At 38.3% G+C, this 13,827-nt stretch overlaps 1 protein-coding gene across 2 annotated transcripts in view; it reads right to left on the reverse strand.

Moving 5' to 3' along the window:
• Nucleotides 1-13,827, reverse strand: part of DGKH (diacylglycerol kinase eta) — a 154,613-nt gene that overhangs the window by 49,780 nt on the left and 91,006 nt on the right. For both annotated transcript variants that reach the window (XM_034074042.1, XM_034074050.1), the window contains one exon: nucleotides 12,430-12,510. In XM_034074042.1, coding sequence (XP_033929933.1) covers nucleotides 12,430-12,510 — 81 coding nt within the window. The remainder of the gene's footprint in view (nucleotides 1-12,429; nucleotides 12,511-13,827) is intronic.

The following is a 13,827-nucleotide window of genomic DNA, read 5'->3' on the forward strand; positions in this document are numbered from 1 at the left end:
ATCATTCTGAATATGCTAAACTCTCAATAGACAAGAAAAAATTGTATAATACAATGGCAAAGGAAGTGTCACAAGAACCACTGGTACTTCAGAGAATAAGAAAACTCTTAAATCTTGGAACTCAGGTGCTAATGGTTCACACGCTGACAAAGCAGGATACAAATCAAGAAGAATTAAGACAGTAAAAAAGGCCTCAAAAATAAATAAATAAAGCAGATTTAATTTAGAAGATTAAGTTACTTCAAAAATTTTCATTGTTGTCAGTTGCCAAGAAGAAGTCATTGCTGATTTTGGAAAAGAAAGTTGTCAAAGCCAGATACTGCAGCATATTGGAAAGTAATGAAACTGGGGTAGTGGGAATAAAAGCCTCTTTTAATGCAGTAGGCATATACAGTTTTGAAAGTTGAAGACAAGCAACACAAGTCCTAAAACATAATAGGAAATAAAGAATGTCTGGATAAAAAGAAAAATAGCCCATTACTGTGATAACATTCTGTTCTGTTTGGGAAAATAGGAGCTTTTCAAGTGGGGAATGAAGGAGAGAAGAAGACATTGTTCAGTCTGCCACCACATAGGTCTTGCCATAAATTGGGATTTTCACATGTGCTGGCACTAGGATAATTTGGCTTCTGAAAATACACACATACTCATACGTATGTACATACACATCTGGAAATTACTTTGATGAAAATTACACAGTCGAATTTTGGGCCACTACTGCACCTCTTCTTTCAGGCAGCACTTATTAGGAATGAGCTTAGTACTTGGAAATGAAATAAAATTGCCATGAAATTTAGTGTAGATTTGAAAAAACCTTTTGCTTTCAAAGGGGATAACTTCACTTATTCTATTTATCTTCAACCCAATGGGTTTAGACTTACAATCTGTAAAATAAAATCATGGAGAGTTCATTTAAAGCCTATTGCCTAACTTTCAACATATTTTATCATAGCAGCAATATATAAGAAAATACTTATATAAAAGCTTAGTGGCTACATTTCTATTTTCCTTTACTTATTCAAAGAAAAATGCAGGTACCAAATTTGCTAATCAAGAAATAATGTTCTACATCTAAGCAGCAACACAGCAGCTATTGCAAAGCACCCCGCTTCCTGCAACATGATATTTGCATTAAGGCACCTTCTGCTCTAAACTATTATCAGGCATTACACTAATAGCACTTTGTATGGCCAATCTTGAATTGACCTTGGTAATGTAGAAACATCACTTACAATCTGAAACGGGCGGGGAAATGGTCTTCCTGTTCTTTGAACAGATATTTTTAAAATATCTTTCTGGAACTAATGAAGAGAGGGTGATACAGAAAGAGAGAGCACCTCCATCTCTCCTCTGAGGTTCAGCACCCGATGCCTTGGGGCATGCACATGACAGATTTAATGCTTTGTAACTTCTCAGTGCTTCTAGACACTGGTGAGTGAATTCTGGCTAATACCAGGATAACATGTTAGGCCTCCCTTACTTTCTGTCTGCCCCTCCATTTCCCTGTCTTCATGGAAGTGAGTCCATATGAATGCGATGGATGAATGCTCCTCCATCACAGTGGCAGGAAGAGACTGCTGGGGTCACTGATGCTCCTGTACCTTCCAGAACTTGTCTGCAAAATCACAGTTCTTACAGTTTGTCAGCTTTGACAGTACTTTTAATGTCTCGGATTCAGGAGAAACTAAATAAATTGTAACAGCACTGTCACTGTCAAAGGTGCAGTTGGTGCTTTATACTCAACTGTCACTATTCTTTTCCAAGATGAGCCGAGCCAGGCCAAAGGATAAATTACAAAGGGAGCGAACAATTTAAAAGCAAGGCAAGTAATAAAGGGCTATTATATTTGCCTGAGTACAATACTGAATTTATAATCAGAACAATTAGCTCTGTCTACTCCACTAAAACGCTGCCTCCCTCTTTGCTGGCCTTCTCCAATTTCACTCCTGCCAAGCTCACAAGTAATAAAGTAATGTATGGTTTTGCCCCCTCCCCCCAATAAAAACTCTTAGGAGGGGAAAGAAAGGGTTAGACCCACAGAGCATCTCCTGCACCACTACACCAGGACAAGTGGGCTTAACTAGAAGGAAGGACAAAAGCAATTACTTCACAGAAACAGGTTTAAGATCTACTCTGCCTTCACTCTGCAGTGGAATTCAGTCAGGTAGTTTAGGTGGCCTTTCCTTATGCCACATCTAGCATGAATGAAGGAACATCTCCCACAGTATGTCCAGGTACAAGTGGTTAGGAGTAGTCAGCATGGATTCATCAAGAAGTGCTTTACTTATCCATGTAAATACCTGAAGTGAGGGTGCAAAGAGGATGGCCCCAGGCTCTTTCCCGTGGTGCCCAGAGACAAGCTAAGAGCAATGGGCACAAACTAAAGCACAGAAGGCTCTGTGGGAATGCCAGGAAACACTTTTTTATTGTGAGGATGACTGAGCACTGGTACAGGTTGCTCAAGGCAGTGGTGGCCTCTCCATCCTTGGAGATACTCAAAAGCTGTTTGGACATAGTCCTGGGCAGACTGCTCTAGGCGGCCCTGCTTCAACTTGGATACTTGGACCAGATGACCTTCAGAGGTCCCATTCCAAGCCTCAAATCACTCTGTGATCCTGTGAGAACAGCACTAAGGTAAATCAAGTAAGTCAGTTACAACATGCAGCCTTAAGCTGTGAAACAGTTCCAGCAAAGGTCACTTTGTCAGAAATATACAGTTCCCCATTTAACCTCATATGTCCAACATCAACCGACTGCTAACAGAAAAATGTTGTTCCTTCAGAAGTATAACTTTATAATGAGACAGTTACAAGAAACAGGGTAGGAAAGTTACATGAATTTGGAACGAAGAACAAGGTATTTATCAGCATTCAAATATAACAGAAACAATAAACAATTCTTGTAAATGTAAACTAGTGAATGCTATATATAGTTCAATGCTTGCACATTTCTTCAAGGTTCTCACATAAAAATTTGTTAGGCACATTACTTTGCACTGCTGTGCCCTTAGCTCCAGCTTCACCAGCTCATTACACGTCTATCAGATGGGATGGCTTCTGTGCTTACAGGAAAACATTATATATATACTTGATGGCATTAGGTGCAAAGTTAAACAAAATGAAAGAGCAATTGAGTATTTTTTTATCTGTAGTAACAGATGCCTGTTTAAACATGATCCAGCTGCTTGAAGCCAAGGGTCCCTGTTCACTAGAAGCAGGAAATTTATTCAAGGTTTACACCAGTGGCTTTGTTTATAAAATCATTTGGTATACAGGAACTGCGCTGAGGGATACTTCTTAAGGTTTCTCCAGGTATTTTAACCACTTTTAAAGCAAGAGAAAGAAATGTCAGAGTACAGGTAAGTGTAAAACTGCAGGAAGAACAAAATCTTGCAATCCAGTATCATGTGCTAAACAAATCTCGATTTAAAAACATTAAAGCTTTAGAAATTGTCATGTTTGCTTGCTCTCCAAACATTCCAACTGCTTCACTGGTGCTATACCATCAGTTCAGAAAAGGAAATAAAAGATATTTTTTAGGCATTTACTTCTATGCAAATCATCTTACTGCACTTAACAAATTAAAGAAACTCTTAAAAAGAGACATTTTCTGAGAGCAATTTTCAAAAACTTTTGTTTAAGGTCAAAATCTGTTGAAAATAAGATCCAGGGAACTGTAACCAGAAGCAAAAGTTACAGTAGTCCAGAGTGGTCACATTTCTAAGCATTCCCTTGTTTTCCTATTCTGAAAAGTATTTATCGTTCTTGTAATAGCTCAATCCCAAGTGATTTATCTATGGATTTTAGCCTTACAGCTGAAATGTTTTATTGCTTTTTCATAATGAAACTGGAAGCTTTAATGTCTCCAGACACTCTAGGGAGAGGGAGACAGTGCATCAAGTCAGGGCTAAGGAGCTTAAAACTTGAAAGTCACACCCAAAGCTCACCAAAGAGCTCTCAGCTTCATTAAGGTTTTTTTGTCACTGTCAGAGGGCGGGGGAAAATGAACAAATGCTAAATGGAGGGGAAAAAATCCCTAAGTGCATCGCAAGTGCACACTAATTGCTTTTGCCTATTTTTTTCCCCCTCAGCATATTAATTTGCTATTTCAGTTTTTGTTTTGTTTCTAAGCTGCCTGAATATAGAAAAAAAAGAAAAATGGGCGGAAAATGGAACAAAATGGAATACAAAGCACTTCCCCTGTCTTTCTGTGGTTTGAGTATTGCTTGGGCTGGGAGTATCAAAAAGCCTTCGTCATTTAGAGGCTAATCATCATCTGTATGAAACAGCAGACAGTTCGTAACTACGGAAAAACTAAATCCATCCAAAGAGTTACCTACCAATGCAAAGCTGAGTCACAGTGGTGAGGCCAGCACATGAACTTGAGCTGGTTTCAGATATATCCTGCCTCCCAGAGGTAACAAAAGGCCCTGAGATCTTCACAGATGTCATTCCAGGACTCCCACCAGCCCTGCACTTAGACTGCAAACAGAGCACAGGGAATGTCTGGATATCCCATTCACCCACCTTGAAATGGTGCCATGCACCGACCCTCCTGATAACACTCAGGGCAAAATTTACAGTGCAGTGGTTCTGAAAGTAGGATTTGGCTCACAGAGGAAGGTACTATAAGTAAAGACATCTACAAATGTTTCTGAACTCCCCCCATCATCATCAATATACACTGCTAGGAGTGTTAACACTAACTGGAATGAAAAGGAAATTTCAGTGTACCCAAACCCAGGAAACTATTGCATATCTAAAGGATAAATATGATGTAAAGTATGCTGAGAGGAATCCCAAGGATAGCATCATACACAGTATACAGTACTTCATTGATATTTCACTTTCCTTCACACAAATATTTTTCAAAGCTAACATAAGCTCATTATCCATACCTGGATCACTAGTAGTGATAGTATGCAACTGGGTTAAGCTACACCCACAGCAGAGCTTCATGTGAAATAAAGTGCTCACACAAGATTCTGTTCAGCTAAGTAAACTTCACGTGTAACTATGTGAAATTTGGCTTATGTAAATTCATCAGGAAACAGAAACATGGGTACAAACACTAATACATTCCTTTTGTGTCCCCGTGGTTGATTAAAGCAAGTCAAGCAAGAGTGTCTCCTTTCAAGGGAACATATGCAGAGACTATATGTAGAAATTTACTAATAACAGCTTTCTTACAAAGAAAACAAAATTGCATATAGCTGTGGTCCAGAGTATTCCTGCAGAGCGAACCAGGAAGTTTAGTCATCCAGGCTAAGAATAAGGCAGTGAAAAAAGCTTGCTTGGCAATAGCTGAAACCAGGGGAAACCCCCTAAGCCTGGAACAGGCCAAAGCCTTGAAGATGTCTGCTGAACCCATGATCCCCATAGTGTCCCAACACTGGAGTAGCAGGGTAATTTCACCAAACTACAGAAATAAGAAAGATAGTAAAAGAGAAGCAACAGAACGCCTGCAAAAGGTCAGTGCAACCTTTAAGTGAGTGGCTCTCCATAAGAAAACAGACTGAGGTGGAATAATGTCTGAAAAAGACTTGAGGCTATGAGTAGAGAAACCACTGTCATGTCCACTGAGATGGAACTGCAGTATACTGGGTTTTGTAAACAAGCAGGACAGCATCAGAGAAATACCTCCTGGCATCCATAAGCTTTTCCACATTTAAATAAATCTCAAGACCCTGAACTTTGGGCAAATCAGGAATTGGTAATAAAACTGTATTGATGTTAGATTATTTAAATAGGAAAAAAAAACGCAGTATTAGGATTAATTATTCCCAGGTTTGGGACTATCTCTCTTTGTCTCTGATATTTGAAAAGACAGAAGACTGGAATGCCCAAATCCAAAGATGAAAGGTTCTAAACTCCTTTGGGAAAAGGCTCTTCTCATTTCCTCTTGATGTGGCTTGGGGAAGGTTAAGCAGTTCTCACATTCCCTGAAGTTTTCGTAGTCCCTGAAGAAAAGTCTCAATAAAAGCTCGGAAAATCCTGGGTGGCAAGAAAGGAAGCGAAGTACGTCCAAGTCCGAGAAATTAACACGATCATCTCTCCAACATACTGCAAAAGTCTGGCAACAGATTCTGTTTTCCAAGCCCACTGTGAATATTAAAAGCTAACTTTCTAAAATCAATTAGAAGCAGCTAATCTCAATGATGAGATCTGACTGATGGCAGAAGCAGCAGGGCTGAAATAAACTGCTGAAACTGTCTTTAGGACTGGTTGAAATATTCAACTTGAAATTCTGATGAATCTCAAGAGTTGAGTTTCCAGTACAACTGGGCAACCTCCCACTAAAAACAGCAGTGGTAGGATTCAAAGTTGAAAAGAATTGGTTTATGCTTTAAACTGGTTCCACATAAATTATAAGCCAGTAAACTTTACATCCCCCACCAGGATGTAGGATACGCCACATTCAGAAATATGGGTGGAAAATAAAGTGATCAGAGTTCTGGAAGAAAACAATATAAATTTTAACCACAGTTGAAGCACAGTTGCTCCAACTGAGTATTTGATCTCACTGACCTATAAAACATAGCTAACCAGCTCAAAGTAATAGGTCAAAGGAAAATCAACAAATGTTTAGTTTTCAGAATCTATCCAAATTTACAAAATATCGAGGAATCCCAGACAACATAATGACTTTTTTGTTTAAAAACAGCTTAAAAAGAACCCTCTGCTTTCAGGACAAAGTGAACTGTTAAATCTGATTAAAAAAGTGGAAATCAGAGAAAAAAGAAAAAAGGGACTACCTTTAATGAAATGCAATTCATGTTCTGTTTTTTTCTTTATATAATATGAAAAAAAAGCTTTAAACCAAAATTTAATCCCTTTAATTTGAACTAAATTAAGTACTTCTGATCAAAAAAGATAAAATATCAGGTAGACCCATAATTATTTTTCTGTTTAGCCCTTGAATGGAAAGGATCAATTATTTTATGTCCCAACTATGCAATGAGATGAAAAGCCAAGGGAACTAAAAAAGGTAAAAAGAAATAATAAGAATTTTTAAAATGGGAAAAGATAAATAGATAGTAAGCATTATTCTCTTACAAAATTTTGTGGTGCAATTCTTAAACCGGAAGAGAATTGTAAAGTAAAGGCAGATACAGGAACATTTACAGACAGCATAAAAATGTTACTACTTAGTTTACCCCTTTGATCAACAAAGCACTTCAGAGAGAGCTAAGCAAGGTATTAAACAGACAGTACAGAGACTTGAAAAAGTTCAGCGCTGGTAAAAACAAAGAAATACACACCAGAGAAAAAACACGGAAGCACAGAAGTATTTATGAATCACAGACAGCTCCAAATTAACAGGAAAAAGGATCTTAATAGCATTATAGAAAATAAAAAATACATAATATGTTGCTGCAGCAGAAAACATATGGGACCCATAAGGAATGTAAATGAACATTAATTTAGCAAATAGTCCCAAATATCCATTATTTGTGCTCCCTGAGTGTCAAACTGGTCACTTCGCTTAAACATGATGCAACAGAATAGTAGTCAGACGAATAACAAGAATAGGTAAGAGCATAAGAAATCTAAAATAGTGAAATCAAAAGGAGGTAATAATATAAATAATAATAATAATATAAAACACAGAACAGTTTTTAGGTTTCTATTGCTTTTGCCTCTTAACACTAGGTTAGAATACTTAATTAAAGCCCAGCCTATTAAGAGTTCCCCAAGGAAGTATTTTTCCACAGAATAAATAATTAGACTGTATGGTCTATATGGTCTATAGCATCACTAAAACAAAAAAAATACGCAACAATTTATGATATTAGGCATTTTTGCAAGCATATCCAGAATCCTAGTAATCAGTGTTATTGGCTGGAATAGAAAATGCCATTTCCAGCCAATTTCTAATCACTACGAACTGCAGTAGGCTTTCCAGGAGAGCAGATCTGCCTACGGCAGCTTCCTCCCTCTCAAGATGACCACTTTCAGATGATGCATATTCAACAAAAAATACTTGATTCAGCACCTGATTCAGAAAGCTGTAAGCAGAGTTTTGTAGTCTAGGTGCCCTGGATGACAAAGCTCCTGTCGCAGCTAAAGGAGTTAGTTAATAATCAGCGGAGTCTATACTGAACTGTGCAATTGCAGGAATCTACCTTAAAGAGCTATTTTATCATAGATACATAACTTTGGGGTCTATAAACCCATGGTTGCATCCCACCCTGAAGTTAGGACAAGCTGAATCCCCATCCTGAGTATCATCTAGCAAGTTAATTTTTGTATTCCTAGAAAGTACATTCCAGAAGAACAGTGAAATTATTTCCTTGGTACTCTCAGACTCAATTCAATAACAGAATTAATATAGTTAGAATTTTCACTTTTCTGGAAATACATATAGTAAGAAATTGATTGTCCATAGCTTTGTGTAATTTTTAGATGCACTAGAAGTTGGTCTAACCCACATCAAATGCCTAAAGCCAACTATACAAAGTAATGCTTCAAAGCTAGTATTTCTACCGTAAAATTATTTACATTATTTCTATCACATTTACCACTAAAAACCCCAGAAATTAATTAAATGTTTCAAACATCAATTTGGAAGGATTAAATACAGGTGCTGCCACACAATGCCTGAGCATTTGACATGATACTCTAAACAAGATTTATAATAACCCAGGGCATTTTATACATCCATGTGCCTTAACTTTAACACCTGCAAGGCAGCATGGTTAACATCACAGATTTATTGTGTGCATCCATTCTTTGTTATCAAAAGCAAGGTAGCGGTAGAAACCTAAGCCAAAAGTTAACCTGTTAAAATCTCCTTTTAAATTGTAATTCATAATCACCTTTTTTTGCCCCAAGGAACTTCAGTAATCAAATATGCCTGTTCAAGTATAATTTTAAAATCATATTTTCAAATCCTCTCTCTTATAGAACAAAAGCACATCACCAGTCCTCCAGATGCCCATGCTTGCACACTAAAGATTACTATTCAGCTTCATTCAAACTCAAGTCTTGTTTTGAGAACAATAAAGAGATTATTTCTAATTGCACTTGAGATTTCAACATGCCATCTTCCATCTCTACAAACCAAGGAACATAAGGAATTACAGCTCTCAGTAGAACTGGTCACTGCCCCATATTCTTGTGTGCAGTAAGGATGGAAGGCTGATTCAACCCCAAAGTGTCCCCAAAGAAGTAACATGCTGTGCAACTACCTCTGGTTGTGCCAAGACAACAAAAACAACCCTCTGCGGCAGAAGCAAAGTGCTGTGGAAAAAACATGCAGCAGGGTACCCAACACCATTATGAGGATCAGTGCCCTCCCATGCTGCTGAACTGCAGGGATGGGGTGAGTAAGAGCCCCTGCAGGCTCCTGATGTGGCTGGTGGTGCACATCTTCTATGGCTGAATTTGATTCTTGAACTTATCTCTCTTCATGCAGACTTAGGAGACTGGTACCTTACCTGCGAGTAGGAAGAATCTGGCCTCGAGTGTCTTATATAAAGACTCTGAAGTCAAGAGAGACCTTTTCCTCTGTTATTTTTATCTTTGCCTCTAGACAAGAATGCTCAGAACTGCAAAATTCCTGTAATTTATTACAAGGCACCCTAGTGAAAGCTTGTGCACTAGGAACTACTTGCTAGAAATGAGCTGGTCGTTCACTGAAAAGTAGTATCATCAGCAATAAAGGAAAAAACTGAAACAGATGAGCTAGTTTAAGTTTAGCAGCTTCTCATTTTAATTAGCAGATATTTATTTATCTCAATTTTTCCCTTTACCTCAATTTGCTTGTAGTAAGAAAAGTAATTCTGGTGAATAAACAGTGATATTTAGTTACATAAAATATTCTGCAAGTACACTACAAACAAACTCAACCTTAAATCTGTGTGCTGTGACTAATTTTAGGACTTGAATTTTAGCCAAAAAAAAAGAGCATGGAAAATCTTGACATGCACACCTCTGTCTCCAAAGAGACAAACTAGAAAGGGCAAAAAAAGGCAAACTGTAGCTTCTACAAGCTGGAGGTGGAAGATCAAGGGAAGGGGAAGGATTTAGCTGCAGTGGCAAAAAGATATGGAAAAATATTATTTTAAAGTACTTTTTTAAAGGTGTGTTTTCATGTCAAAAATGGACATTTGGTGTATAATCCATCTACATAAGTTTGTGTGAAAATATTCCCTAGAGGGACAAGGAAACAAGAGGAGTACATTAACTGGAGAAAGCTAAAGTTAAGAGCTTAATTTTTGCCTTTTTGTCAAAGGAAACAATAACGATCACTTAGAACATAAAAAATAGTTTTAAGAAAGGCTGGATGATCTTTTTTTTTAAGATGGAAGGGAAAAAAAAGCAAAAAAAAAAATGTTTCCTTTTATTTACAAGGAGTATTGCTGGAAAGCTAACCAGTCACCCCACCCCCAGTCCCTCACTCCAAACCAGTGCAGGCAAGGCCAGAGATGTCTTATTTCACTGAGCTGTGTTGCCGGGAGACTGGGTTAGGCAAACACATAGTAAAAAGCCAAAAGATTAAGAGAGATGATGAGTATTGCCATATTTCACAGTCAAATCAGGTGACACTTCAATCTAGGAGAGCTATAAATCACTCAAAATGAATTTGAAAACTCCTGAGAGAAAACACTGTTTGCCCTAATTTACCCAGGATATGAAAATAAATAGTGCCTCCAAAGCTGTTAAAGCTGTAGCCCCTGAGATTTCTTTTTTCACTACTGTCTTCCCCAGAAGTCTTAATATAAGATACAAAAACTGCTTCTGGTGAAGAATGAGATACTGAGTGGCCCTAAAGAATTATAAAGGATACCCAAACACCAAACGTTGTATGGAAAAGAAAGAAAAAAAAAGTAAAGAAAATACCAAAACCAAACATGCCATTTTTCTTTCCCTGCACCCCAAGATCATAAAATCATGGAACATCTCAAGTTGGAAGGGATCCATCCATAAGGATCACCAAGTTCCCCTCTCATTGCAGGATGACTTCAGCCTAAATCATATGACTAGGAACATTGTCCATATGCTCCTTGAACTCTGACATGCTTGTTGCCATGACCACTTCCCTGGGAAGCCTGTTCCAGTGACCAACTACCTTCCCAGTGAAGAACTTCTCCCTGACTTTCAACGTGAACTTCCCCTGGCACAGCTTCAATCCATTCCCTCGTATGCTATAGCTGGTCAGCAGAGGAAGATCAGCACCTTCACCTACGTTGCCCTCCTTGAGGAACTTGTAGACTGCCAAGAGGTCACCCCTCAGCGTTCTCTTCTCCAAGCTGAACAAGCCAAGTAACCTCAGCTTCTCTTCATAAATCTTGCCCTCGAGATCCACCATCTTGGTCATTCTCCTCATAGACTGAAGTTCGTATATTGAGGTGCCCAGAACTACACACATTTCTTGAAGTAGGGCCACACCAGTGGTGTAGAGTAGGACAACTGCCTCCATCCACCAGCTCGCTATGGTGTGCTTGATGCACCCCAGGACATGGTTAGCCCTTCTGGCTGCAAGGGCACACTGTTGATTCATGTTTAACTTGCCATCAATCTAACTCCCCAGATCTGTTTCCACAGAGCTTCTCTCCATCCTCTCATCACCCAGTTTGTATGTATAACCAGGGTTAATCTGTCCCAGGTGGAGAATCCAGCTTTTAAAAAATCAACATTTTAATAGAGAATAATGGATCTGCAGGTTAAGAAAAATTATGGCATTGCAGACTGCAGAACTCAAGACTTCCAGATGGACAACTTTACCCACAGTCTTCCTCATAGCTAATTCTTGTTCACAAAATTTACTTTTCCAGAAGTTAAGAAGGACACAGCAGAGGAATTGTGTCAGGTGTTACCACTTAGTTCCAACAAAGCAGTTCAACAATAAATGGCAAGACCTGCGTGCAAAACACACAGGTGAACTTACAAAAACAGGAATTTATGAACACTTTTTGTTTCTTATACCAGTATCAGAATGAAGGCACAACTGTGAAGGTAGCTTTTCCATGTGAATTGGAAATATAAAGGGATATGACCAGCAATAAAAAAAATTAAAATACAAATACATTTCAACATATCAGAAAACCGGAAACTATAAGAAATTAAAACAATAACACTAATATGTTTGGATCAATTCAGCATGCCCCCTCAAAAAACCACAGCCTAAAATCAAGCTTTACTAAGAAGTACTAATGAAGTACTAGTACTGAATCTTGCTGTATTTTTAGTGCCTTATATAATCATCATCTTCTGAAGCCACTGTTATCTAATATGCTAATTTCTGATAAAAAATAAAATCACAGAAACAAATTTATCAATAGCTGATGTTATGTTATAGCATTTCTAAATAAAGGACGTTTTGTTTCCAAAGAGAGGAAAATAAGAAGCAATTCAGAGGATTCTTGTTTTTCTTGGTAACCGCCTCTCCACAGCTTTCAAGACCAGTATTATAATGGATCCATACCGTGAAGCTGTTATTGACATTTTTTGTGCTTGATTCAGCTACGCTGGCATCTGACAGGTCAACTTCATCAAATATTAGAGACTGTGAATGGAAAAGAACATAAAAACATTAAATATAGTCTGAGCCCACTTCCAGGTATGCTTACAGTCTGTGCTTTCATTTCCTTGTGTCCAGTCCAGTCGGAAAGTAAAAATAGAAAAAAATAAATGGTGAAACAAATGTTGAAGTTGTTAGTGTCAGTCTAAGCAATGAACTGAAATTTGTGGTAATTGAATTGTGCATTTAATGGACAGTACAAATATAGTCTTAGAAGGAAAATGCAGTTGTATACTGGGGAAAATAGCATTAAAATATTGTCCCTTATTTCACAGATGCTTATCTCCTGTTTCTGTGTAAGAAACATGATAATCAAGAAAAGCAGATATGCTACCATCTTTTTAAGCTTCATCCTGGAAATAAGGTTGGAATATTTCATGAGGAAATCAATGCCCTTTTCCTACTCTTCTGTTTTTCTAAGAAATGCTCTGCCTAAGACCTTCAGTAACATGGTTTAATGGTGAACTTGGCAGTCATAGAATCATAGAATCGTTAACAGCTGGGCATGATGGTTTTAAAGGCCTTTTTCAACCTAAAACAGTTCTATGATTCTATACTGTCATGGTTTGAGCATGTTTTGAGGGTGTTTTTGTTCAAGGTTTTTTTTTCCAGCCAGGTGGAGGAGGGGAGTCCGGGAGGAAGGAGAGACAGGACACCTGACCCAGGCTAGCCAATGAGGTATTCCATACCATAGCACGTGATGCCCAGGAGGCATACTGGGAAAAAGAAAGCTGGAGGGAGAGAGCTGTGGAGGAAAATGGAGGAAGGAGCACATGGTGCTCAGCCAGGCAGGGTGGAGTGAGTTATGGGTCGGTGGCTGGTGGGGTGTTGTATTCTTTTCACTTGCTGTTTGCTGTATCATTATTATTTGTAGTAGTAAATGGTAGTAGGGGTTTTGTGTTATGCCTTAGCAATTAAACCGTTCTTATCTCAATCCGTGGGGGCTACATTCTTTGGATTTTCCTTCCTAACTCTCCGGGAGTTGGGGGACTTGGTTTAAACTACGACATATACATAAGAATACATAGAAAACACTGATGAGGTGGCACTATCTTAGCTATCCCAACAAGCTAAAATGCTCTCAGTCCCAGCCCTGGAGGAGGGAGGAAATGTCTTTCGGAAAGAAGTATTCCCCTCTGCCCATCCCCAATTTTCCCAACAAAAATTCAATTAATGGGAAACAACTTTTTCCCTTGTATATCAGTTTTGGCAGAAAATCTTCCTATCTTCGTTTCACATAATCATTTCTGCCTCTCTAATGGCAATATAGGCATTGGATTGGAAGAGTCTTAATGGAATTCA

The sequence above is a fragment of the Melopsittacus undulatus genome, chromosome 2 (assembly GCF_012275295.1).
Source record: "Melopsittacus undulatus isolate bMelUnd1 chromosome 2, bMelUnd1.mat.Z, whole genome shotgun sequence".
Classification (NCBI taxonomy): domain Eukaryota; kingdom Metazoa; phylum Chordata; class Aves; order Psittaciformes; family Psittaculidae; genus Melopsittacus; species Melopsittacus undulatus.